This window comes from Choloepus didactylus, chromosome 1 (genome assembly GCF_015220235.1).
Source record: "Choloepus didactylus isolate mChoDid1 chromosome 1, mChoDid1.pri, whole genome shotgun sequence".
Lineage (NCBI taxonomy): Eukaryota > Metazoa > Chordata > Mammalia > Pilosa > Megalonychidae > Choloepus > Choloepus didactylus.
The window spans coordinates 152,745,340-152,772,180 of record NC_051307.1 but is presented as its reverse complement, the minus strand read 5'-3'; the positions used below and the strand labels follow the sequence as shown (position 1 = coordinate 152,772,180).

The following is a 26,841-nucleotide window of genomic DNA, read 5'->3' as shown; positions in this document are numbered from 1 at the left end:
CGGATTCCCAGGCTGGGTCAATAGGTCTCTTTTCGGCTTTCTCCAGGAACAAGTCTATCTCAACTGTGACCATATTTAACGTGAGCAGATCGCAACTTTGACTTTTCCACGCGGGGATGAGCCCCCGACGCCGTGCGAGCAGCGTCTTGTTCAGTGAACGCTCGACTCCCAGTTGGATCCAGACCTATATTCTGATTGGAAGTAAACGCTCCTCCGCAGCTGGTCGGTGTTTTTCTCTTTTAAGGAGCGGCTCCCTCCCCGTTCGGGAACTAGAACTAGCTGGCACCTGTCGAGGGGTGGCGCTGGAAATAGAGTGTGAGCTATCAGCCGTACCTGAAAGTCAAGACAGGGAGATTCTTTATCTAAATTTACCAGTCCAACAACCCTAATAAACACAAAAATATAAAGAAAAACTAGTGGAACGGGAGGGATCGGGTAACTACCAGTACCGGAAGTCACGTGCTCGGCTCCGCCTGTACTCAGTATCTCGGCCATCAACTTATTAGCCTTGCAGGCGTCTCTGGCGGGCTCCGCTGAGATCTGCTTTTTCGGTGCTCGACTCACCCGTGCTGCTGCTGCCGCTGCCGCCGCCGCCGAAGGAGGGGCAAAGTTCAAGATGGCGGACAAAACGCCAGGCGGCTCTCAGAAAGCCAGTTCAAAGGTAATTTTTTAGAGGACTTCGGAAGTCTCTGGGTCTGTCACTGTCGTCTGGGGCCTACAAACGTTTTTGGTTAGCGGAAGGCAAGCGGGGTTGCGGTATGCCTTTTATTGGCGACGTTAGGCCTGGGCGCTGCCGCACCGTGGTGCGCAGGTTGAGAGGCCTGGTATCTACCCTTAGTCCCAGCATGGATTCTGCTGGAGACTGGCAGGCCCTAGGGGTGGGGGTGGGGGTGAGGGTTGGGAGTGGGAAGGAGGGGCGTGAGTAGTTCGTCCGCCCTTGGCTATGGAGTGAAATCTGAAATTCAGGTTGAGGTTTGAAGCCTTGAGAACGCCCTCCTGCATCTTAGCTTGTTGCGCTTTGAGGCAGCCAGACATCCTATGGGAGAGGCGGGAATCGCTTCTCTGTGCTTATGTGGTTGCTTCTCTTCGGTTCTTTAGCTTTGGATCCCACATTCTTCCGGCTTCGCTCAATATTTCTCATGGTCGCCAGGGAATAAATAATCTCTAAGGCCGCAAATTGTAAGGGGAGGGCTAATAGTGGAAGGACGCGAGAGAAATGCAGAGGCGAGAGCAGCTCTCTTTTGCAGTGTTGTATCGCCAAGGTTATTGCTGTACTACACGTGTTCATTACCTCATTTTAAAGGAACTGTAAAATGAGCACTTCTTTTGAGAATCGAGGATTCGGGGATCTCCATCATCTCCATATTGTGTGCTCCACTGAAAGGAAAACTTCGGTAGACTTGAAAGCCATCTAAGATTAGTAAATTGTGTTTATGTTTACCGGGAACCGCGTGCACGTACTGTGAAACCACTAGAAGAGTTTAGCATTAGTAAGATTGTGGTTAGCATCATCTTAGTTGCCATCTTGGGCTAAGTTTTTTGATGCCGGTGCAAAACATTGTGTAACAGGTTCGGGGGACTGTTGTATCTTATTTAAAGAGTATGTATGATTATGAGTCGGTTATTAGTAAGTTAGCAAGTTTTGTGGTAGAAAGGGCAAGCCTTATGTTTACAACTTGCTCTAAGAAATATAATACTCCGTTTTATACTTGCTTTTTCAATTTCTAATAAATCTGAATCTTTATGCCGTTTGGTGAATGATGTTCATAACTGGCTCGTAATTAGTAATGGATTAACCAGACATCCTTTAGTTATGCAAAAACTGGTAGAAGGCCAATTTTGGGTGCATTGTATCAAAGACGTTTACCCCCCCACCCCCCCCACCCCCGTTCGTTTCCCTTTCCCTAGAACGTGCCCCTTTCTTGGGTGAGGGTGGGGGTAATAGGTGGGTGCCCTCACTCCTCTGCCCACTCTTCTCTATTGATTCATGACAAAAACAGCCCATTTATTGTTAGGGAGCCATTACTAAAGCTGATTACATCCAAAATCTCTCATGCATGTGATTCACAGTTTTGTTTCTTGTCAAGTAGTATTTTAAGTATCTCCTATTTAAGACCTTGTATATATATATTAAAAACATTCCAGTGTGTATGTTCAGGCTTTCTTCTAAAGCAGTATGTCTCGTGTGACTGTTCCCTATAAGTCAGTTACTGAATCTTCCAGGAATAAATTTTTTTTAGCTTATATTGTTGATGCTGTTAATAGATTTCTTACCAATATCTGTAAAAGAAATCACTATTTTAGGACTAAAATGATATTGACATGATTTTTTCCTTAATATGGAGGCTACAAATTGTAGTGGAAAGATGTGGATTTTTATAACAAACAAAAGATTTGAATTTAAATCCTGATTTGCATGTTAAGGCTGATTGCTAAATCTGTTGAGCCTCAGTTTCTGTAATACAGATATAATATGTTTTTTACAATGTTGATATGAGAGTATGTGAGGATTAAATGAGTAATATCTCTAAAGTGTGTAATTAATCTTAGTTCTTTTCCCCTATTCTTTTTGTTTTTAGAGGTGATAAAGAGTTCTTACTTTTCAAAATGTTGGGATAAATTTTGATACTGAGATTTAGAATCTTAAGTCATAAGGTATCATAATGACAGCCCAGAGTGTTTTTTTTTTTCAAACACAAATCCAGAATTTTTGGGAGAGAGTCAGAGGTCATTTTGGCTAATTAAACTACAGTATTTGGAATTTCTAGCCTTTGATCTCTGTGGTTTGATTTCTCTTCCTCTTAGGAGAGTAGTTGAGAGACTTATGTTCTTCAATACAGATGGAGTGAGTAGATACTTCTGTTTCATGCTCATTCTGCTTTTTTTGTGTGTTCAATTCCCATTGATATGTGTAGGGATGCTTATTAGTCATTTCTAGACATTGAGGAAATACTAATTTTAAAATGTAAAATATACAGGTTTTTGCTGTTGATAATAGCAGAATCACTTAGCATCTCTTAATTATAAAATAAAGTTAGATAATCTCTACAATTCCTTCTAGCTTTAAAGTTATATTTTATGTATGTGTACTCAAATGGTTTATATTTATGCATAGTTGTCCCTAATGAAAAGGCCCTTTGCACTTTTATTTTCTGTGTAATTTAGCTGTACTTTTTGTTTTCAAAGCCTGGCAAGTGTAGACATTCGGTAATTGTTTACGAATGAGCTAAAATTTTTCTCTGCATTTATATCTGTTTAACCCCAGACTAGAATATTGCTTGGAGTGGGAGTGGGGGATGCTGGTGCCATGTTATAGCTTTGATTTTGGGAAGAGAGGCAGAAAGAGAGCATATCATTGTTTGCTTAGAATATTGTTAAATATATGTCTTTTCTTTAGAATTTGATTTGTAAGATTTAATTTACTGTTTTTATTTTAACAGCAATTTTGTTTGGTCAGCTAAATGAGGGTAAGAAAAGAATGTATGGTATTTTTTTCCTTTTACATCTCCTGTGCTGATAATTCTACTAATATAATGGAATTTTGTGCTCTGTTACTTCACTCTGTGAGAGTGCTGCTTTTCTCCATATTATCAAAAATTGGGTTAGAGAGGTGAATGGATAAAATAGAAAATACTTGTGTTCCTTGGACATCCAGTACTGAGTTGTTTTGGGAATGATATTGATCAACTGCCTTTGCTGATTAACAAAAAGTGTAGCTTTTAAGAAATAAGATGAGGGTCCATTTAAGACTTGTGGTCCTTAGATACTTTTTACTGTCAATGTACATTTTTTGTGATACCGGAAGATACTTAAGAATATTATGAAAAACTCCAAATAAAACACAAACCTTGACAGTTAGGCTGTCCATATTTTGCCAGTTTTAGTTTAAGCTAAATATTATGGTGTGGTTGTAACTTTATCTTATAATTTAAGGTGTTTGGGGTTTTTGAGTGGAAGGTTGTGCTTTTGGGTGGAGGGTGGAACTATTAACTTCCATTTTCTTCCATAGAAACTTTAGAACCTGTAGAAGTGATACTGGAAGATGACTTGCTATTGCTGTGGTCTTGAATTATAGTTGAATAAAATAGGAACAGTTTTTCCTTATCTATTGGATTCAGTTGATTTCTGCAAGTACAGTTTTAATGTTCTTCTGGTTTTTATTCCTGAAGCTTTGTTTTCCCTGGGAAGTAAATCTGACAAAGATACCCACTTGCTTTACTGGCAGATGATAGGAGGGATCATTTGATTGCAAATTGAAGACTCCTGCATCTCTGCCCCCTTTTTTCAAAAGCATCGTTTTTGAAATAAAAATTAAAAACTTGCTATAGGATATTAAACTTGAAAACATTAATATTACGAATAACTTTCCCCTTTTACTATTTTTTTTATTTTTTTAATATTCATTTTATTGAGATATATTCACATACCACACAGTCATACAAAACAAATCGTACATTCGATTGTTCACAGTACCATTACATAGTTGGACATTCATCACCAGAATCAATCCCTGACACCTTCATTACCACACACACAAAAATAACAAAAATAATAATTAAAGTGAAAAAGAGCAATTAAAGTAAAAAAGAACACTGGGTGCCTTTGTCTGTTTGTTTGTTTGTTTGTTGGTTTCCTTCCCCTATTTTTCTACTCATCCATCCATAAACTAGACAAACGGGAGTGTGGTCCTTATGGCTTTCCCAATCCCATTGTCACCCCTCATAAGCTACATTTTTATGCAGTCATCTTCAAGATTCATGGGTTCTAGGTTGTAGTTTAATAGTTTCAGGTATCTACCACCAGCTACCCCAATTCATTAGAACCTAAAATGGGTTGTCTATATTATGCATAAGAGTGCCCACCAGAGTGACCTCTCGGCTCCTTTTGGAATCTCTCTGCCACTGAAGTTTATTTCATTTCCTTTCACATCCCCCTTTTGGTCAAGAAGATGTTCTCCATCCCACGATGCCGGGTCTGCATTCCTCCTCGGGAGTCATATTCCACGTTGCCAGGGAGATTCACTCCCCTGGGTGTCTGATCCCATGTAGGGGGGAGGGCACCTTTTGCTATTATTAATAGCTTTAACATTTTTGTTGCAGATCAGCTATGTGCTAGATGTTTTGCTGAAATAATGTACTTAAAAGAAAGATGCATTTGCCAGTAGCACTTGAGGTATATTATATTGTTAGTTGTCTCTTCCTTGAGGAGTTAATTATTTTTCACTGGGCCCTTCCTCAGTTGAGATAAACTAAGGACATTCAAAATATACATGTAACTTCTTGTATGTTGGTAGTGCTTGGAATGTAATTTTAAAAATCATTTCTGGTTTGTTATTTAACTATTACGCGTAGTTCATGCCTCATTGATCTTACTTGGAGAGGTTTGGCTTTGGATAGCTAGGTAGCTGTTAATGAGTATACAGCATAGCATGTTGACAGTGTGAAGTTTAATTTTGTCCTGGAGGTACTTGTTCTGACAGATTAAGTCAAGTATATCAAGGCTTTGTCACTTGCCAGATTCTGTCCTTAATTTGAGGAAGATGTTAAATAAGACTGTACCCACTGTCTGATAAAAGAAGAGAGTCAACATACGTGTAATGTAAGGCAGAAGTATCAGCAGTGTATAGAAGTTCAGAGAAAGAAGGGACACCTAGTTCGTTGGAGTGGGGAAAGGCTTCTAGAGCATACTTGCATTTGATTGAGTCCTTTTAACAATGAGAAGAGTTTTGGAGGGTAGGGATGGGTGAGGAAAAATAAATTGCTGGAAAATGGATTGGTAAATATTCTGGTTTAGCCAAGGGCATAGGGCACTTACAAAGGGAGTAAAAGGAGCTGAGACTAGAAGGGTATGTTGGGGCCAAATTGTAAAGAGCTTTGAATGCTGGGGAATAAAATTAGAGAGCCATGGAAAATTTGAGGCAAGAAAATCCTTTATGAAAGCTTACTCTGGGGGCTGAGTTTAAGAAAGATTTGGTGGTGAGGAGGACAAGTTTGGAGAATCAGATAAATATCAAGGTTTGCTTCAAAATTTCACCTCAGATCTCTTGGCAAGCCAAATATCTTATTTCATTAAGATTTGCCTGCCCTTCTGTGCCTTAGTGGTGTAACCATTTTGTTTTATTTGTGTTTCTTTTTTAATTAGCTTCTTAGGGCAAGGGTTTATGTCTTATTTTACTTTATATTGCTAATGCAAGGCCTAGCACCAGCTTCACCAGAGGTGGCTTGTAAATGGTGATGTCTGTAGAAAGAGAAGAGGTGGGATAGAAGAGCTGTGTTAGAAGTGGGGTATATGGGCTATGACTACCACTTGGTTATGAAGGGTAAGGCAGGTGTAGCAGTCCGGAATGACCTTGTTACAATACTGCTGCTGCTGCTGCTGGCTAACACTTATAAGAAGCAATTACTATGTACCAAGCACTCTTCTAAGTGCCTCACCTGCATTTGCCCTTCACAACAACTTTGAGGCAGGTTCTATTCAGTTTCATACATGAAGAAATGAGGCTTAAGTGTACAAAGCTAAGAAGTGCTAAAACCAGTATTCAAACCCAGGAAATCTGGCTGTAGATGTCAGAAGATATTTAAGCATCATTAGTTTTGTGTTCTTTACTTAAAAGATGAAAACCCAAAAACAAAACAAATAATCTAGTTCTGTTCCAGGTTAAGAAGACAGAGACTCAGCTTCTGAAGTAATGTTAAATCTACTATTTACTTGGACCACTAGCTTTAGAAGTAGGCTGTTATTTCTCTAAAATCTTATAAACTACTATTTGCATCTCTCTTAACTATTTTTATCCCAAAGAAGGTCCATTATGAATGCTTTGTAGCTATAGCTGCATATTGGGGGAAATGTTTGTGGTTTGCAGCGAATATCACCAGTGACATCTCAGGTTAATGGAAATCATCTGGTACAGCTTCCTAAACTATGCTGTTACTTACTCCTCAATTTGTAAATTCATTGAATTATGTTATTTAGAAAACTGACAAAAGTGCTACTTTTGGACTTCTGTTTTAGAGATTATTTACCAATTCAGTGAATAGTTATGCAAGTAAAATTCTTGAAGGTTGATTTCAGACCTTCCTCTAAATAACTTGGAGTCAGGAAAGATTTAGCTTATGGAAATAGGCAGAATTTCCAGGTTCTTGCAACTTTTATTTTTAAGTTCTAGAATTGATTATTTGGATGTAATGGCAGAGAAGATTAAAGAAAGGCTAACACTTTCTTAGCAACTGTAGCATGCTTATTCTGGGTGAATTTCAGAACTATTTTGGCAATCTCCTTGCCCCCTTGCAAAAATTTCCCTTTGGGATTTTGAGCTCTTGAATGAAATTGCATTAAGTATGTAAATAAATTTGGGCATAATTGACATCATCTTGATAGTGAGTTTTCCCATCCAGAATATGGTGGGTCTTTTCAAAAGGTGACGTGAATAAATGAATTCTTCAGTAAAGTTCGTGTTTTCTTCACATAGGTTGTATACCCTTAAGTTGATTCCTCAGTGTTTTATGTCTTTTGTTGCTGTTATGATTAGGATATTGTTTTTTGTTACCTAACATGCTAACACTAGAAAGCAGTTGGTTTTTCTTCCCCAATCCATTCAGCCTCTTAACTGAATTTGTTTTTTTCTTTTTCTTTTTCTTCTTCTTTTTTTTTTTTTTTTAATTTTTAAGTGTCTGCAAATGGACACATTTCAAGGTGTATTTCACAGAATTAAATTTAAGTAGCATAAAATATTTATTTTTCCATATCATCTTGCCGTTTAAAGTAAGATTAGCTGGAGGAAGAAAGTGAATGAAGGAGAACATGGTGAAAGTTGGGGACGGAAAAAAGATGGTCCAAAAGAATGGGTTTGGGAGCTCAGTGCTTGATTTTGCTTTGGGCCCAGTACAGTGGGGTGCAGATAGATTCAGTGTGAAATCTAACCAGCTTAATTTTTTGTCTTTAGATGCATAGTGAAAAAGTGAGTAGACCATTGTATGCGACATGTAGTCTGAAATGTAGGTCAATTAAAAAAATAAGATCAAATTGTATTAGTTGACATTCTTGGGTAGTGCCATTATTTGAAGTCTAGTTTCTTCCTTGTGCAAACAGCCAGCCTGTGACATGCTGGAGTAGAACCAGCCCCCTAAAAACAACTTGAAAATGGTCATCTATTGGGGATTTTCTTTTTCTTGAATTACTTCTACAGTAGAATTTGTACCTGTTAGTAGGCAATAGGCAATAAGAGTTTGTGTGTGGATTTTCTTGCTATTAGAATCTGCTTATGTGGCTTTGAATGGTTGGAGAAAGGGAAAGTTTTATTTGCTGTGTTTTGCTTGTGGCACAGAGCACTGCTTGGCAGTAAACAGTGGCAGTAGCAGTATATCTTACAACATGGAAAGAGCTTCTGCACAAAAATTCTGTTGTAAAAATAGTTAGGTTTCCAGTTAACACTATAAAAAGTTAAATATGTCTCCCATGTGCCCCACTCTCATGTATATCATATTTTAAAGAATTGACTTGCGCATTTATTTTGGATCACAACCTTTTTAAGTCAGAGATCGCTCTTGTTTGCCTTTATTAGCTGAGAAGAAATTGGTATCAAGTTTGGAATTTAATATATTTGTATCATAAATATAATATGAGAGACACTTTGTTAGTGTAGTGAGACATTTTCTGATCATTTCAATAATGGCTTTACTTTTAATACTTTCAGACCAGGTCATCAGATGGTCATTCATCTGGATCTTCAGATATACATGTGAGTATAAAAGGCAATCTTTATTTTTCTTTACAATTTAAATTCTGTTTTTATATATCTATGCAACTATGATTTTTACTTGAGTAGATATGGTTATATTGTATGTGCCTTTTATCTTTTACCCCTTTTTACTAGGCGCCCTCTTTTTTTCATGTTCTGGCATAAATTGGCCCCCTTAAACCATGTTAAAGATCTAGTGTGTATATTTCCTTATTTTTATTGTGCTTATATACTTCTGTTTCAGGCGGTAAGTGTATGTACTTATACATCGTTTATGAGATTGCTTTACACACTTTTCTTCTCTCAATGCACAATGCATCTATCAGAAATCCCTGCAGATTAGCTGGCATAGCTCTAATCTATTCTTTTTAATGGCACCATAATGTTCTGTAGTGGGAGATACAGTTTTTTGTTCAGCTTTTTCCTCTGTTAATGGCATATGCTTTCTTTTGGACATTTTGAATAATAGTGCAGTACACATTCCTTTGTATATGTTATTACATCTGTGCTCAAACTAGGATCGGGGGGGGGGTCCCTGAGAATCTTTCAGGGGGTTTCTGAGTCCAAAACTCATCTTCATAATAATATCAAGACAGTTTTTTGCATTTTTCACTGTGTTGACATATTTACTGATAGATAGTGAGTAACAGTTTTGGCATCTTAGCATGAATCAAGGCAGTGCCACCAAAATGTACTCATAGTCACTGTATTCATCAGGTACAGTAAAACTATGCTAATTTCACTTAAGAATGTTTTTGATGAAGCAGTGAAATTTATTAATATCTCTTGACCTTACGTATGGCTTTTAAAATATTGTCTGTGATGAAATGGGAAGTACCCAAAGCACTTCTGCTTACTAAAGCGTGATGTTTGTCTTGAGGAAAAGTTCTTGTGCAATTGTTTGAGTTGAGAAGTGAACTAGCTGCTTTTTTCATGGTATACCATTTTTACTTGAAATAATCACTGATAGACCAAAGTATGGTTAATCAGACTTGAGTATTTGACATACATTTTTTGAAAATGAAGGAAATGAACCTGTTATACTTCAAGAAGAACTACTGACTATTTGTTGCCAGTACTAAAATTTGAGCTTTCAAGTGCAAATTAAAATTATTGAAAACTTTCCCCTGTACTTAAAGACTTTTCTAATGAAATCAGTGGTGATGTTAGGGGATGTGATTTTTTTATAGTGTATGGTGAAATTTGTCAGCACTTGAGTTGTTTCTAGTTTTCAGTACTATATATAATTTTTTTGAAAACTTGTTTTACCTTTCCTGAAGATGGATGCATCTGGACCCTCAGATAGTGATACGCCAAGTCGGACACGACCTAAGAGCCCAAGAAAGCATAATTATAGGAATGAAAGTACCCGTGAAAGCCTTTGTGATTCCCCCCATCAGAATCTCTCAAGAGTGAGTATTGAGAAAGATTAGAAAAGATAGTTGATGATTTTAATCTGTCCTTGATTGAATTTGGTGGTTGAATATTTTGAGTTTGTACATTTTGTAATTTTTACCATTTGTTTAAACTTTCAAAGTAGAAGCCAGAGATGTTAAATGCTGGCAAAAAATGTTTTTTTTTCTACTTTGGGGAAAAATTTACTATGCTTTTGTTCTGGAAACCAGTATTGACTTTTGGATCATCAACGGCTTTATATTTTCAAAGGGATTTTAATATAACTTTAAAATAGTTTGCAGTAGCATTACCCAGCCAGTCTCCATCTCCCAAAGGCACATCCATTTAATTACCAGAGAATTGACAAAGCCTAAGTTTGCAATTGGTTAATGTCTCATTTTAGTAGGCAAGAGAGAGGAAACTTGAGATTTCACTTGTAGGTTAATACTTTAAGTTGTATTTAATAAACATTCCTCTCTTATGTTTATGAGTCAAAATCTAGCATTCAAATGAATAACTTGGTTGAACAACTGAAGATCTGTAGGCCATTTAGTCAGATCATGTTTCTGAATGAAATCTTTTCTAAACTACATAGATGAAGACTTCATGTAAATACTGTTTTCTTATATACAAAATTAATTGATGTAGGTGTACTTGAGCTGAAACCTAAAATAATGTGGATATATCCCAGCAAAGAAAATGAAGTGCTGTTTGTAAGTATTGGTATTGTTGATGAAGAATGAGGTAATTTATGGAATTATGAAGAGAAGTGATGGAATTTATGGGTACTTGAAATGGGATTATAGACAATATTTAATTTCCTGCCACTGGACAATGGAAATGTATGCCTCCCTCTCCTTATTTGAGTGTTTTCTAGTATCACTACTTCTGCTCAGAAACATCTGTGTTTTCCTTCCTGAAGTGCTTTTAATCTTGCTGTCAGCAAGTGGGTTGCATTAGTTCTAAGCTTTGGTGTCTTTCTTTGTTCTATTTTTACCTTTTTTTTTAAAAGACCTTTTGCATGTTACCTCGAACTAGCAAATAATGACTTTAATGATTACTTGCATCAGAATGAAGCTAAGGCAAGCACCTGATGCTTAGAGTAGCCCCAGCTTTTCTTCTTTACAGTGAAATTTCTTTTAAAACAAGTCATCTCTTCTGATGACCTGACTATCAGTTGAGTGTATTGAAATTATAGATAGCATTGACTATGTGTCTGTAAAGATAATGCTTTTTATTTCTTTTCATAGCCTCTTCTAGAAAACAAACTTAAAGCATTCAGTATTGGGAAAATGAGTACCGCTAAGCGAACTTTAAGTAAGAAGGAACAAGAAGAACTAAAGAAAAAGGTAATGTTTAAAATGTATTTTGAGTTGTCTTTGGAAATGAATGTGCATCAGAGAATAAGTGTGCACTCAGTAGAGAAATGTTTTCCAAAGAGTCTTGACCACTAGGGTATGCTCAGCTCATATCTCCAAGTCAAATCCATAACATAAGATACATTCAGAGGAGTCCAGTCCCTGTCTCTTCCACCATTTTTCCTCTTCCTTTCTATGTAACAACTTTGATTATTTTCTGGTCTTTTCTTTTTTGTATATAGTGTGCATGCGCACGTGTATGTGTGTGTACATGTCATATCCTACTTTTCTTTCTTAGATAAGTGTTAGCAGGCTAAATTCAATAGTATACTTTTCTCCAACTTGCTTTTTTCCACTTAACATTATATCTCAGAGATTATGTGATAGAAGTGTATAGAAATATTCCCTTTTTTTTTTCAATAGCCGTGTCGATGTGTTAATAGTTCATTCAACTAAAATCCTATGAAGGACATTTGTGTTTTTTGAAGGCATTATGTTTTTTTGACATTACAGATAGTGCTGTTTTTTTTAGATTTTTTTATTGAGATATAGTTAACATACCATACAGTCATCCAAAGTGTACAATCAGTTGTTCACAGGCCATCATAATAGTTGTACATTCATCACCACAATCAGTATTTGAACATTTTCATTACTCCAAAAAACATAAGAATAAGAATAAAAATTAAAGTAAAACAGAACTTGCAAAACATCCCATCGCCCCCTATTATTGATTTAATTTTTGTTTCCATATTTCTACTCATGTTTCTGTACACTGGATAAAGGGAATATGAGCCACAAGGTTTTCACTGTCAGCCACACCATATAAGCTGTATAGTTATACAGTCGTCTTGGAGAATCAAGGCTACTGGGTTGCAGTTCAACAGTTTCAGGCTATTTCCTTCTAGCTATTCCAGTACACTAAAAACGAAAAAAGAATTTCTATTTAATGCATAAGAATAACTTCCAGAATGACCTCTCAACTCCATTTGAAACCTCTCAGCCACTGAAACTTTATTTTGTTTCATTTCTTTTCCCTTTTAGTTAAGAAGGCTTTCTCAGTCCCGCAATGACAGGACTAGGCTCATCCCCGGGAGTTAGGTCCCACATTGCCAGGGAGATTTACACCCTTGGAGAGCTGTTTTTAATTTTTAAAATTTTGGTAGTATATATCTTCAGGTTGTATTCAAGTGCGATTACAGGGTTGAATGTTAAATGCATAAATGTGGTTCTGCTGGATATCGTCAAATTGCCCTTCATAGGGGCAGGGCCATTTTGCATTCCTACTAGCAGTGTGTGAATGAATGATTGTTTCTCATAACCTTTCCAACTGGATGTTACTGAAGGTGTTTTGCCATTCTGCTAGGTGAGAAATGGTATCTTAGTATAACCCCCCCCCCCGCCCTTGGGAAATACAACACCAGTTATTTTTTTTTTTAAAGAAATAATTTCCATTCATAGTCGCATCCAAAATTGTACAAAATACTTATGATTTGGCAAATAAAGAGGAAAATCTCTGAAGAAACTGACATTTTGTGGTGAATGACATTTAAAGACTTGAGCAGAGTCTATGACTTTCCCAGATGGAAGATTCAATCTTTGACAAAATTCCAGAATCTCAAGTTTCTGTGCCTGTTGTTTCTTTGCTTTTTATTCTGTATTGTCTTACAGTTGGGGAAATATAATTAGAAAAAGTCTCTTGCCAACCCAGTCTTAGTATAGTTTTTAATTTGTATTTATCTTATGTGCAATGAGGAGGAGCATTTTTTGTGTTTGTTTATATAAACTCATATCTAAACTATTTTTCCTGTAAGTTAGTAGATATCTATTTTTAGAAGTGCTTTTTATATTAAGTGCATAAACATTTTTGCCTACAAAACAGTGTGAAGTTTGTCATTTGTGTTTTTATTTAGGTTCTGGTGTTTTTCCCATGCATACACTACTTATTTTTATGTAATAAAATTTTTCGGTCTTGTTGGTTTCTGGTTTTACAGTCAAGCTTTTCCACCCCCAGGTTATGTTTTCTTCTAGTACTTATATGGCTCCATGTTTAAAAAATTAAATGTTTAATTCATTTGCAGTTTATTTTGATTATGATGTGAAGAATTGTCTTTTTTTTTTTTTTAAATGGCTCTCCAACTGCCCCAGCATCATTTATTGACAAGTCCATATCTGTTCCTCACGATTTGTGATGTTTCTTTTACTGAATATTTAAGTTCCACATGCTATTGGATTTATCTCTGGATTTTTGTTCTGTTGCATTGGCCTTTCTATTCATACACGTTTTGGGGTCATTTAAAATATTTATTATTGAAAATGTCATGGTTCTTTTGAGCCTTTTTTCCCTTCATGCCACCTGCCTAGAGTTTATATTGCTTCTCCAACTTCTAATAGTTACGTCTTGGGTGGTTTGAAAAGGAAATATTTATGTTCACTGGATTAAATCATCATGCCTAGAAACTTCATAAGCAGTAATAGAATAATACTTAAGTTTTCATAAAGTCAGTTTTCATACAGTTTGGTACTTGAATTGTCTTTAAACAAAGTTACATGCCAACCTATATAAATGGATCCCTTTCTTGTTCTACAAATTGCCAGTAAAGGGGCAAAACTGCTCTTACTTTCAGTGTTAATTAATATCTTGATATCTATTAAGGATTAGATAATCACTGCTTATTAGGACTGCTTATCCTGTTTTCCCTAGGAAAGGGAGGGTTCACCTACATTATTCCTTAATGAATACACCCTATGTATGATATAATTTTCTATTGTGTGATAAACAGATTAGTACCTTAATGTCTATTTAGGAGGATGAAAAGGCGGCTGCTGAGATCTATGAGGAATTTCTTGCTGCTTTTGAAGGAAGTGATGGTAATAAAGTGAAAACATTTGTGCGAGGAGGTGTTGTTAATGCAGCTAAAGGTAAGTGTGAATATTACAGACTTTGGGAAAACCGAGTCTTGGTTGAGTTACTGCAGGTAGATACTTAGGAAAGATGTTTGGTTGCTTTTGAGTTTTACATTTCTTGTCTGTCAGCACCCTCTAGTGGTGATATTAATTAGCAAAATAAATGATCCAAATGTGGACTAATGAGAAATTGGAGCCAGATTAGTTTTAAAAATATTTAGTACCTTTCAGGTTTTGAGACTGCAGAACACTGCAAAACTTTTATTGTATTTTATTCTAAAATGATTAAATAAGCATTTTAAAGTTGAAGGCAGTAATATTTGAACTTCATATTTTGTCTGTAGTGATAAATCTTAATACTAAAAGCATTCTACTAATTTTTGATTGAATTTAACTAAAAATAGTAAAAAAAAACAAATAATGTGAAATTAGTTTTGAGACTTAATATTTAAATTTCAGAAGAACATGAAACAGATGAAAAAAGAGGTAAAATCTATAAGCCATCCTCAAGATTTGCAGATCAAAAAAATCCTCCAAATCAGTCATCCAATGAAAGACCTCCATCTCTTCTTGTGATAGAAACCAAAAAACCTGTAAGTCATACTTAAGTAATCGACCATTTATATTTAGAGATGAGACACTGCCCGTAATGCTTTTAGTACTTCCACTGTAAGCAGGACTTTGGTTTTTTCTTTTTAATTTGTGGGGGTGGAGGGTGGGGGTAGAACTTGAGTTTTGATGCAATCTAATGCAGTAATCTACTGAGATGATAGATAATAAATTAGAGTAGGACATGTAGATGATACTCTCTTTACACTCTTTGATCAGTGAACATTTGCTATTAATATACACTGCTGTACTCATGGCATGTTCCTGTAGGCTGAGCTTGTATATCTACACATGTATATCTACACATGTAATTCTCATTAGTAGTTGGAGTTTCTATTCATATAAGTCAAAAATTGACAATTTTAGATGTAAATGTAAAATAATGGGGTTCTCTTTTTAAACAGTTTTGAACTCAGGTATTTATATTAGCATCTTTGGAAGACAGTGTATTCTGGCAATGTCTCTGTTGCCCAAAACATTTTTTGGAACTTATTTGGTATTACTGTCAGAACTAGTGATGCTTTCTTTTACATATTCTCAGTGTTAGAAAAATTTTTATTCTTTGAGGGTAGCATTTTTATGAGACTGGTAAATAGATGCGGGTCAAGTCATTTGGAGCCAAAACTGGTGATAGCTGTGATTATACTGAATAGTGGTGCTGATTTTTCTTGTGTGGCTTTAAAACTACCTCTGAAAACAACTTTATGAAATAAGAGTTACTGAAGTAAAATTCCCATTCTCTATAGTTCACCCTATTTTAAAGTATATAATCCAAAAATTTTAGTATATTCACTGATTGTGCAACAGTCACCACTATCTAATTTCAGAACATTTTCCTCACCTCAGAAACAAACCTTATACCCATTAGCAGTCATTCCTCATTCCTCTCTTATCTCCAGCCTTTGGCAGCTACTAATCTACTTTTTGTCTCTATGGATTTGCCTATTTTGGACAGTTCGTACAGATGGAATCATACAAGGTGTGGCCTTTTGTTTCTGGCCTGTTTCACTTAACACAATGTTTTTAAGGTTCACCCAAATTGTAGCATGTATCTGTACTTTATTCCTTTTTATGGCTTTTTCAATATTTTATTTATCCACTTATCACTTGATGGAAATTTGGGTTGTTTCCACTTTTTGGCTTTTGTGATTAAAGCTGCTATGAACATTTGTGTTCATGTTTTTATGTGGATTTAAGATTTCATTTCTCTTGGGTGTATACCTAGGAGTAGAATTGCTGGGTCGCAGTGGTAACTGTTTAACCTTTTAAGAAACTGCCAAATTGTTTTCCAGAGTGGTTGTACTGTTCTGTCATCCTATCAACATTGTGTAAGGGTTCTATTTCTCTACATCCTTGCTAACATTTATTATTGTCTGTTTTTAAAAATTTTATTTATCTTAGTGGATGTAAATTGTATCTCGTGATTTTGATTTGCATTTCCCTAATGACTCATGATGTTGAACATCTTGTATTTATTGTCCATTTGTGTATCTTCTTTGGAGAAATGTCTTTTTAAATTATTGGCCCAGTTTTTAATTGGGTTATTTGTCTTTCAGTGTTGAGGTGTAAGAATATTTTATGTATTCTGGATGTAAGCCCCTTATCAGATGATACGCGAATGTTTTCTCCCATTCCCTCTTTTCATTTTCTTGATGGTATCCTTTGAAGCTCACAAGTTTTTAATTTGATGAAGTACAGTTTATTTTTTCTCTTGTTGCTTATGCTTTTGGTGTCAGAGAAACCTTGCTTAACTCAAGATCATGAAGATTTACTCTACTTTCTTCTAAGAGTTTTATGGTTCCAGCACTTACATTTAGGTCTGTGATCCATTTTGAGTTAATTTTTCCATATGGTGAGGGATAGGGGTCCAACTTCATTCTTTTGCATGTGGACATTCACTTGTCCCAACACTATTTGTTGAAAAGACTATTATTTCTCCCATTGAATGTCTTGGCACTCTGAAAGTAATTTTAAAAGAGGGGTTCCAAAGATGTTACAGATTGTTTCATTTAAGTCATATCGGCTTAAGTTGATTGCTTTGACAAGGCATACTTTTGGTATTTGCTCATGACTGTGACTTTACATGGTAGTTCAATTATTTTATGTTTATTAACATTGTCCCCGTCTGCCCAATTTAGGCCTAAGTATTACAGACTTTGGGGGATAAAGTTAATAGTTCCTTTACTTTAAGACTACTAGCTGTCATTTTAAAGATAGCATCAATTGTTATTTTGGAGAAGTAGGAAGGGAAGTTCAGTGATAACAGAAACATTCTTTCTTTTTAATTAAAATAATTAGAACATATTTGTGACATTAAAAGCAATTTTAAAATGATCTAATTATGGAACTATTAGTTTTGCTTAACCTTCTTTTGTTTGAAGTATAATTTGTCATATCCTTCATAGCCACTGAAGAAAGGGGAGAAAGAAAAGAAAAAAAGCAATTTGGAACTCTTCAAAGAAGAATTAAAACAGTAAGTTTTATAGTGTGGAGAACTCTCTTAGGTATATTGAGCTGATATTTACAGATGCAGGTTTGAAAAACATGAACCAATTATTTATTACTAGCTAGCTTTCCTATGAGGTTGTTTTAGGTATTATTGTGATATTTTGCGAGGTGTGTTTTGAAGATGAATTAACATTTAGTTCATTCCCTAAGTTGTTCTCATTACATGAATTTAATTTGATTGATTTATCTAATATCCGGAGTCCTGTTTGCAGTGGAAACAATGTACTTGCTTGAGGGGCGGAGGAGGCTTTGCTAAGAAAAAACAAAATCAGTGGTTTTAATGTTGGATTTCTTTCTCAGCATAAAAGTGAGCTTTGTATTCTGCTGTTAGTATGATATATCAGAAATTTGTTCCTGGCTCTGGTATAGCTAAGGGATTGTGTAATATAGGTTGTCAGTACTAGTGTTTGAGTACTCACAAATATTTCATGCGATTTGGAGATGGCACCTCGATATGCTCTATTCTTATTAAGTGTAAACAAGCAAACTTTGGCTCATTATTAGTGATTTTAAATATTTTTAACAGAATTCAAGAAGAGCGTGATGAGAGACATAAAACAAAAGGCAGGTTAAGCCGATTTGAGCCACCACAGTCAGATTCTGACGGTCAGCGTCGTTCTAGTAAGTGGCATTTATTTTAATATTTATGTTTGAAGTGAATTATTCTGAAAACTAAGAACTGTTTTCTTTTCCCTCTCTTAAAGTGGATGCGCCTTCAAGAAGAAATAGATCATCTGGTGGTAATACAGTTTTTTGATTTTTTTTGTTAATAGAAATTTTCCAAACTGTATTTTGCAGGTTATAATTTTCTCTCTCTCTCTCTTTGCCCCAGTTCTTGATGATTATGCACCTGGCTCACATGATGTAGGAGATCCAAGCACTACTAATTTATACCTTGGAAATATTAATCCACAGGTAATAATGGACATGTAGGATGAATATTGGCTGATATTTACTTTTGAAAGAAAGATGCTGTATCAATCAATAATTTAAAGCAAGTATCTGAAGTTAGTGTATCTGGGAACTAAATAGGCCCTAAAATTATCTTGTAAGTTTCAAACTTACTGGTATGGGCCAAATTGTTTTGCTATATAGTTTTTAAGGCATTGCTTCTTTCAGTAACTGGACTATAGTCTGAATTTGAAATGTTTTACTAGATACTGATTTTATTATATTTTTGTTTATCAAGTCAGCATCTGACTGGTGCTGGAAAACACTCATTTGAGACTATCACTTTCTGGTGTGCAGCTTTCTTCCTTATGGGTTCCTCTCTTTTTTTCTCCTTTTGTAATAGCAAGCTAGTATATGTGGTTTTGTCTTTTGTGTTTTAATTACTTTCCTTCCCACTGTAATATTGACATTTGTGTTAAAGAGGCTAGTGTTTGTTATATGTATTTTGCTCTTTTAAAATATTATACATATTTTGAGCCTTTATAGAGTATGTGCCATTTTCTGTTTCTCTCCTTTTGACTACTGTGAGAGTTTGGTTTTAGAAAAAGAAAAACAAATTAGATCCCCTTTTTTTCCTTTCATCCAACAAATATTTGCTTAACTTAAATGTGCTAACAATTTCTGCCTAAAAAATGTTGCTAAATCTCTAAATCAATCCCTGCTATAGGACCAACTTATTTAGATCTAGGACTGTGGAAGGTAAAAGAAGTTTGCTTTTGATTTCTCCATCTACTTGGCCTACTTATCCTTGGTGACTTCTTTAAGTAAAACAGAATATTTCTTCAATGAAAAGATTTGCGAATTCCCCATAAGGGCAGGATTTTACCTGTGTAGAGTTCCTAGTACTTGAATGGAAAATTGTAGCATTGATGTTTCTTTTCATTTTGCAAAAAGTACTTTGCTTTCTGTTACATAGAATTTTCTTCGCCTCCCTCCGCCCCCCTTTTTTTTTTGCATACTGACAAACTTATGCCTTTTTATAGATGAATGAAGAAATGCTATGCCAAGAATTTGGAAGATTTGGACCATTAGCTAGTGTCAAAATTATGTGGCCTAGAACTGATGAAGAAAGAGCAAGAGAGAGAAATTGTGGCTTTGTGGCTTTTATGAATAGAAGAGATGCTGAAAGAGCTTTAAAAAATTTAAATGGTAATTTTATTTAATTTATCTATTTAAAGAATTCAGCCTCTTTTTTTTGGGGGGGGTGGATTCTTAAGAGTATTTATAAAACTCTAGGGGAGAAAATGTGTGGGAAATGGTAAGGATGAAAATAAAAATTAACTCATGTCAGCAAAAAGCTTTTGTTTTCTTTTTCAAAGTTGTCAAAATGATCTTTCCTTTTCTTGTAGGAAAGATGATTATGTCTTTTGAAATGAAATTAGGTTGGGGTAAAGCTGTACCTATTCCTCCACATCCAATATACATTCCTCCTTCTATGATGGAACATACGCTTCCCCCACCTCCATCAGGACTGCCTTTTAATGCGCAGCCTAGAGAGCGATTAAAGAACCCCAATGCTCCCATGTTACCGCCACCTAAAAACAAGGAGGATTTTGAGAAGGTAATTTAAAAAATGTACATAGGGACGCATCTAATTTGTAAAGACTAAATCTGTGGTAGAATTTCTTTTCAACAATTTTATAGAAAATGTGTGTGTAATTCTGTTTGGCAACTCTTAAATAAGTAGTTGTGTTCCCTGCCTTAGCCCATGGAAACCCTGTATTGAAATAATAGGTCATATTTGTATTTGTGGCTGTCATTCCTTTTTTGACCACTTGTTAAGTTTTTTTTCCTTTGTCCAGTATTGTATCCAGGTATGCTTAAAGTGCAGTATCTAAATTTGCTATGTTCTGAGAAAGTGATACTATATATTTGGTTACGGTACTTTTCAATTAGAATGACCTCCTAAAGAGTTAAACTGTTTGGATGGCAGCTAGCTAACTTAGTCCTCAGGGTCTGAGGTATTAGAATATTTCAGAGCATATGTGGTTTTTAAAAAACAGTTAACTACTCTAGTAAAAGCAAAGGGTGAGTATTTCTTTTTATTAAACATAAAACCAACTTAATTTCAGTTTATAATAATTTGTTGGTTCTGTTATGAATTAATTACACTTAAAATGACAGGGCTGGTTTTAAAGGCTTGGGAACAAAGTAGCAAAACTGTGGTCAGAGACAAACAGTTAATTTATTTCACAAATTAAAATCTTTATCTGATAATTCTCAGTGTAGTACCTATTTCAGTGCATTGATGTGCATTCTGGCAGGAATGTTCTGATTCTTTGCATTTGGTGAACATTTATTGTTCACTGGACACACCATTTGCATTTATGTAATTGCTTAGTGTATAATTACTTCAAATGCAGTGATTGCCTGCAAAACTTGTGATTAGATGTGTAGTATTTTCAATGCATATGTATATTTTTGCTTGTTACTTGTTAACAATACTCACATATTCTATGTTTATTATCTGATGTGACTTCATATACAGACTCTGTCGCAAGCCATAGTCAAAGTGGTTATCCCAACAGAAAGGTACATGTTTTTTTCTTTATTATTACTGATCTAAATATAGACAATATCCCCTTCTGAATTAAAAAAAAAAATGGTGTTGAGGAAAAGGTAATATCTTGACTGAGCAATGGTTCCCTCCCATTACTTTTTTGGGGGGATATGTGAAATTTAACAACTAGTATAATTTGCAGTTACATGTCTATCTTTTTTGTTATTGTTATCAATGTAGGGAATTTTGTAGCTTTAGTAGTTATAATGTGTTTAATAGATTTAATCTGGAGATTTTAGTCAAATAATAGTAGACTATTGTGATGGGAAAATAGATGTTTTAAATGTATCTTAAATTTCTAGATAGTGTTACGATTTGACCCAAACTGTCATTTTTTCTTGGTGTCTGAATTAGCTACATTTAATGTACAATCTTGATATGAGTTTTCCTTTCTGAACACATAGCTTTTTTTTTCCCCTAATTGATTTTAAGAAGAAATTCCTGTTATTTTCACGAACACTGGACGTACTAGAAAGTTTTTTTCATCATTACAAAGATGTTTGGAATTTTTTTATTTTCCTTTCTTTTTTTTCTTTTTCAACATAATGATAAAGTGGAAGAATTTGCTCTAGGTATGCTCTTGCTCAGTCAAGCTAAGCCTTTTCCCAAACACAGGAACACAACACTGGTTGAATAATAAATGAACACAAAAGAATACCAAATTCTCTTTGACATTGGCCTTGGTGAACAACACCAGCTGAACTGTCTGCGGCAGCGGGGGACCAGGAAAACATCATGGGATGGATTGGGAAAGTATACAGTTTTTGACCAGACATTGGTACGATCGACTCCAATAAATGTGGTTTTATTATAACTGAGAGACAATTTTTTTTGTTGTTGTTGCCCAGAATAAGATAATTACCATTTTAAAATAATGCACTTTAAAATATATCATCTTTTTGTACTACACTGTGTCATTTTGATATAAAACAGTCACCATTTTTTAAAATAAGAGATTAAACACACAGTCCTTAGGGAAAAGGTGTGATTACAGTTCTTTAATAATTATGAATTCAAGTTAGCAATAGTTAATTGTCAGATTTTGATTTTAAGTAACCATAGTGAAACATTTTCAAACTTACTTAAAATTTTAAATTTTCTAAAAATAGATTTTATCAGTTACAAGCCTGTTTAAAACTATAGTGGGAGTTTTTTTTCCACTGATAAAGCATTCACAGGAAAGTATTTTTGAGCATTAAAAAAAGCATATATCCAATACTATCTTTACATGTGGCTCAGCTTATTTCTAAACAAAATTTTAGTTAAATATACATTTTTCTGAAGTCCTGACTCATCATTAGTATGAATCCTTTGTTTTAAATCTGCTAAACCATTTTTCATTTTATCTTTAATGTTGAAGTCAAGTTGCTTTTGACTTATTTCATGCAAGTTTCTGGATGTATAATATTTGTCCATCTAGTAAATTGGTTTTATATATTATGATAATTACAGAAAATTTCCCTTAGCTTTAATTTGGTTCATCCCAGTGAGAGCTTTGGAACTGAATCATAACTTTACATTATCTCCCTTCCTTCAAATTATATGGATGCTGAGAATATATTCTCATTTGGATATCAAGAACTGCATGTTTGCAGAGCAATTAATAGTTTTGTGAAAGAAAAAGCATTTTTAGATTTAAAATTAAGTGATGCTTTTGGTCTTTTGTTTTAACAATTTAAGGTTGAAGTAATAGTTTTAAATGTGTAGTTTCCCCTTTGTAAAGATTTAAGCCTTCATATAATTTTTTGACCTCCTTTAGGCTTAAATTTTTTTGTTAACTATGAGAGATTTTAGTATCTGTTTACTTAGGTTTGTTTGCAAACTGTGAGAAAATGATTATAATCACCATGAGAAATTATTTTACTGTTCATGTACTTTGAAGTAGGGCATTATAGAGACAAAAAAATCAGTCTCGTTCTACAACCATATATATATGTATATTCTAGCAGTTATATGAACTGAATTTGAGCTGGGAATGCTAAAGGTATAATTTAGTGCGTGCCTTGTACCAAGAGCCAATATCCTTTTGCCTTTCCCAGTTGTTATTTGCCAACTTTGTATGCTGGGGGACTGGTGAAATGAGAAATCAAAAGCAGCTTATTTTAAAGCCAGATCATTTTTGCCTGACACCATAATCAGTGTCTAAAATTGCGTTTCTAATCTAACAAGGTGTCACATGATTTTAGGACCCAACTTCAGACTTTTAAGACACAGGCTTTCTGTGAACCCAATCAATAAAATGACAGGACTGAAAAAAAAATTACGTATGTTTATTTTTGGCTTGAATATTGGAAAGTAATTGTTAGTGAAAATAGAAAAGCATCTCACCATGTCCCCCGTTTTGTAATATTTTGGGCAGAGTAGGTCTCCATTTATAAGGTTTTGGTACTATAATTGATCACTGATTCCTAATATGCAGGCAGAATTATACACTTCATGAGTTGTGTGAACTATTTTGAAGTGTGGTCCAAAGAGATGTTGCCTCCTTCAAGGTCAGATTCAATAAAAACTCCGTCTGGTCTATGTGTTCCAGAAAAGCACAGGAGTTGGGTGGATTTTTTATTAAATCAGTCCTTAAACTTGTTAAATAGTTTTGAAGCATTTTTAAAAATTATAGTCATGGTTACAACACTTCAGTACTACTCAAAAGTTGTTGGTTTAGGATTATTTTCTTTTGAAACAGATAGTGTGTAAGTTTTTAGATGGCTATGATAACATGTAAGCTCTAAGTTATTGATTTTATATATTTGCAGCTTTCTAATTAGTTGTGATTCGTAATTTAATGTTTTGCATTTGGAAAATAAATTTAAGTGGCATTTAGAAAATTAAATCTTTATTACTATGAGACTTCGTTGTGGTTTCCCACCCTCCCCTTTCCTTCCCTTCCGTTCCCCTACCCTCACTACCCCACTCCCTCTTAATGCAAAACGCGTTAACATATGCTCCAGGTTACTTTTTTTGGTGTACAATTCTGTGTTAGTCAGCAGCATAATCTTTTCCTGCACAGTTACAGTAATTTAGGTCAATTGTAGTTTTATATAGTGGTAGGTCTGAATCCATTTTCTTTAACTGTGTTGTTGTTGTAGGAATTTGCTCGCCCTGATACATCGAATGATAGAATTTGTTGTACGTGAAGGGCCAATGTTTGAAGCTATGATTATGAACAGAGAAATCAACAATCCTATGTTCAGGTGTGCCTTTTAAAACTACTTTTAACATATATTTGGAATTAAAAAATATTTCCAAGAGTTAAGTTCTGCAAGTATGGGATTATTTTTTTGTAATGGAATGAGAAAGCTGTTTTAGTAATTAGACTAGAATGTGCTTGGGTTGATTTTCCATATGATTTTGATTTAATTAATTAAATAGCATTGTTTTTAGCACTGTAGGAGGAAAATACTTTTCATTATGTTTTTCAGTGGAAGAGTCTTTCATAAGTGAGACATAGTAGAATAAGTAAGATTTAAAGGAAATTGCTTTTCTTCTGATACCACCTTCTGGTACCTAAGAAATTAATTTAACGCTTTTTTACTAAAGCAGTATAAAATCACTGCTTTTGAAATTGCATATTGGGAAAATCTCTCCATTGCCAGAATATCTAACACACACGTGTTCAGTAAGTGATTGTAAGACTCAGCAAGGTGCCCTTTTGAGTATTAATGTCAGTCATTAAGTTATCAAGGAAGTTGGGACCTTGGCGGGGAGGGGTGGTGGTTAGTGTGCTGGGTAGCAGTTAGTGAGGATTTCTTTTCAGGAATCTTTGCTTTCAGTTTTGTTTGAAACTAAATAGACAAATAACATTTCCTATTTGTTTATGTTTACTTGAGGATAGCTCTTCATTAAAAAATATGACGTTTAATGCGTTTTTCTTTCTTTTGCTTTTAGGTTCTTATTTGAAAACCAAACCCCAGCCCATGTTTACTATAGATGGAAACTTTATTCCATTCTGCAGGCAAGTAGAATGAATTACTTTGTTAATTTTGACTCCCCTTATTAGACCTTTCTAACCTTCTGGACTTTTATTAGGGAGATTCTCCAACTAAGTGGCGAACTGAAGATTTTCGTATGTTCAAAAATGGATCCTTTTGGAGGCCGCCACCATTAAATCCATACCTGCACGGCATGTCAGAAGAGCAAGAAACAGAAGCTTTTGTAGAGGAGCCTAGTAAAAAGGGAGCACTTAAGGAAGAGTAAGATGTTTTTCCTTTCTGATACACATTCATATAGGTTGTTTACTCTTAAAATGGTCTTACTTAGATGTTAACTCTAAGATAAAATGATTTTTCACTTGTGAAATTTAAAATTGTAACATTTTTTCATGTGCCTTGTCATTTTACACAGTAATCTTGGCAGATAAAACTGTGTAAGTGCTGTTGACCTCAACCTCTTAATGATAAAATTAGTGATGATCTCTGAAGTATGATAACTTCTTTCTCTAGTTTTGGAATATTTCAGATTCTTACGGACATTATCAAGGAACCCTTAGAATTCTTGCCTCTCTGAATGCAACATTAAAAGGAAGAATTATTTTATGGCTAGTGGGATCAGATGGTTGGCTATGCAAAGCATTTCCACAGTTTGCCAGGGTGTGGTGAATTGTTAGATGACCACCATGGAAGTATGTTATTATTGTACTTAGTGAATACTATTTAAGAAGCAGAAGCAAATTTAACTATTAACATTCAGAGAAAGTCCTTTATACCACATGGAAAAAAATTGGCTAAAAGAATTTTTAGCATAAGGGATTATTTCCTTCACTGTATAGTCTATAAATCTTAATACTTGTTTTGGGTGCATTGTTTGTGAGAACATTTGCTAGTGGAGGGCTGTGGAAATTATTTGAGAGAGTATTTGCGCCTGAAGATGTATATTTGTTATTACTTTCGTCCAGGGGTCTGAAAATTCAGCCCACAGGTCAAATCTGACTGCTGTTGCTTTTTGTAAGTAAGGTTTTACTGGAACACAGCCATGGCCCATTCCTTTATATAGTTTGTGGCTGCTTTGGCACTAAAAGAGCTGAATTTGAGTAGTTATGATAGAGACCATAAAATATTTTGGCCAGCGAAGCCTAAAATATTTACTTTCTGGCCCTGTGCAGAAAAAGTTTACCAACCTATCCTAATCCTCCTATATGGAAGTCCTAAAAGAATAGACAGATTTCCTTCAAAGGAGAGTAAAGGACATGAAGGTTTCTTAATACAATGGGATAATAGGACTGGGGCACTCTCAGAGACTCTTGAAACAATGTCCATTATTTTAAATTTACTTCATTTATAAGCTTAGGATCACAAGTACTGGTTATTAGTTCCAGGAAAAGTTATTTTAAGATCATATTTTTCCCCATACAAGCTCTACAAAAAATTGTAAAAAATTTGGGGGACTTAATACAAATCAGACTTAATACAGTTCAGAATTATTTTGTCTGAGTTGAGTTTTAAAGAAATTAATTCACAAGCAGAAGCTATAATAGCATTTGATATTTATATCTGTAAATATTCATAAATTTAAAAATGTGTATTCAGACAGAGGGACAAATTAGAAGAAATCTTGCGGGGATTAACTCCAAGGAAAAATGATATTGGAGATGCAATGGTTTTCTGTCTTAATAATGCTGAAGCTGCTGAAGAAATAGTGGATTGCATTACTGAATCATTGTCCATCTTAAAGACACCCCTTCCTAAAAAGGTATGGTAATAATTTTTCTTTATAGATGTTTAATAAGGAAAGGCAGGGAGATTATAGTTGACTTATTTTTTGGATTGGAATTTGTTTGCTTTTGTCAAGACTTGTTGACTTGACTGAGGAAGCCTTTCCCG

General features: G+C 34.8%; 1 protein-coding gene across 3 annotated transcripts in view; it reads left to right on the top strand.

Annotated features, from left to right (window-relative positions):
* Nucleotides 1-599: 599 nt before the first annotated feature.
* LOC119539608 (U2 snRNP associated SURP domain containing) overlaps nt 600-26,841 on the top strand; it is a 43,653-nt gene continuing 17,411 nt past the window's right edge. The window contains exons 1-17 of one of the 3 annotated variants that reach the window (XM_037843287.1): nt 600-661; nt 8,693-8,737; nt 10,018-10,149; nt 11,383-11,481; nt 14,298-14,412; nt 14,857-14,990; nt 17,412-17,479; nt 18,041-18,135; nt 18,219-18,251; nt 18,347-18,429; nt 19,449-19,614; nt 19,815-20,026; nt 20,954-20,997; nt 24,112-24,216; nt 24,911-24,977; nt 25,052-25,215; nt 26,548-26,710. In XM_037843287.1, the coding sequence (XP_037699215.1) occupies nt 617-661; nt 8,693-8,737; nt 10,018-10,149; nt 11,383-11,481; nt 14,298-14,412; nt 14,857-14,990; nt 17,412-17,479; nt 18,041-18,135; nt 18,219-18,251; nt 18,347-18,429; nt 19,449-19,614; nt 19,815-20,026; nt 20,954-20,997; nt 24,112-24,216; nt 24,911-24,977; nt 25,052-25,215; nt 26,548-26,710 (1,770 nt within the window). In that variant the 5' untranslated portion in view covers nt 600-616. Of the gene's footprint in view, nt 662-8,692; nt 8,738-10,017; nt 10,150-11,382; nt 11,482-14,297; nt 14,413-14,856; nt 14,991-17,411; nt 17,480-18,040; nt 18,136-18,218; nt 18,255-18,346; nt 18,430-19,448; nt 19,615-19,814; nt 20,027-20,953; nt 20,998-24,111; nt 24,217-24,910; nt 24,978-25,051; nt 25,216-26,547; nt 26,711-26,841 lie in introns of those variants that run through there. The other 2 variants (XM_037843284.1, XM_037843291.1) reach the window with 2 other exon arrangements.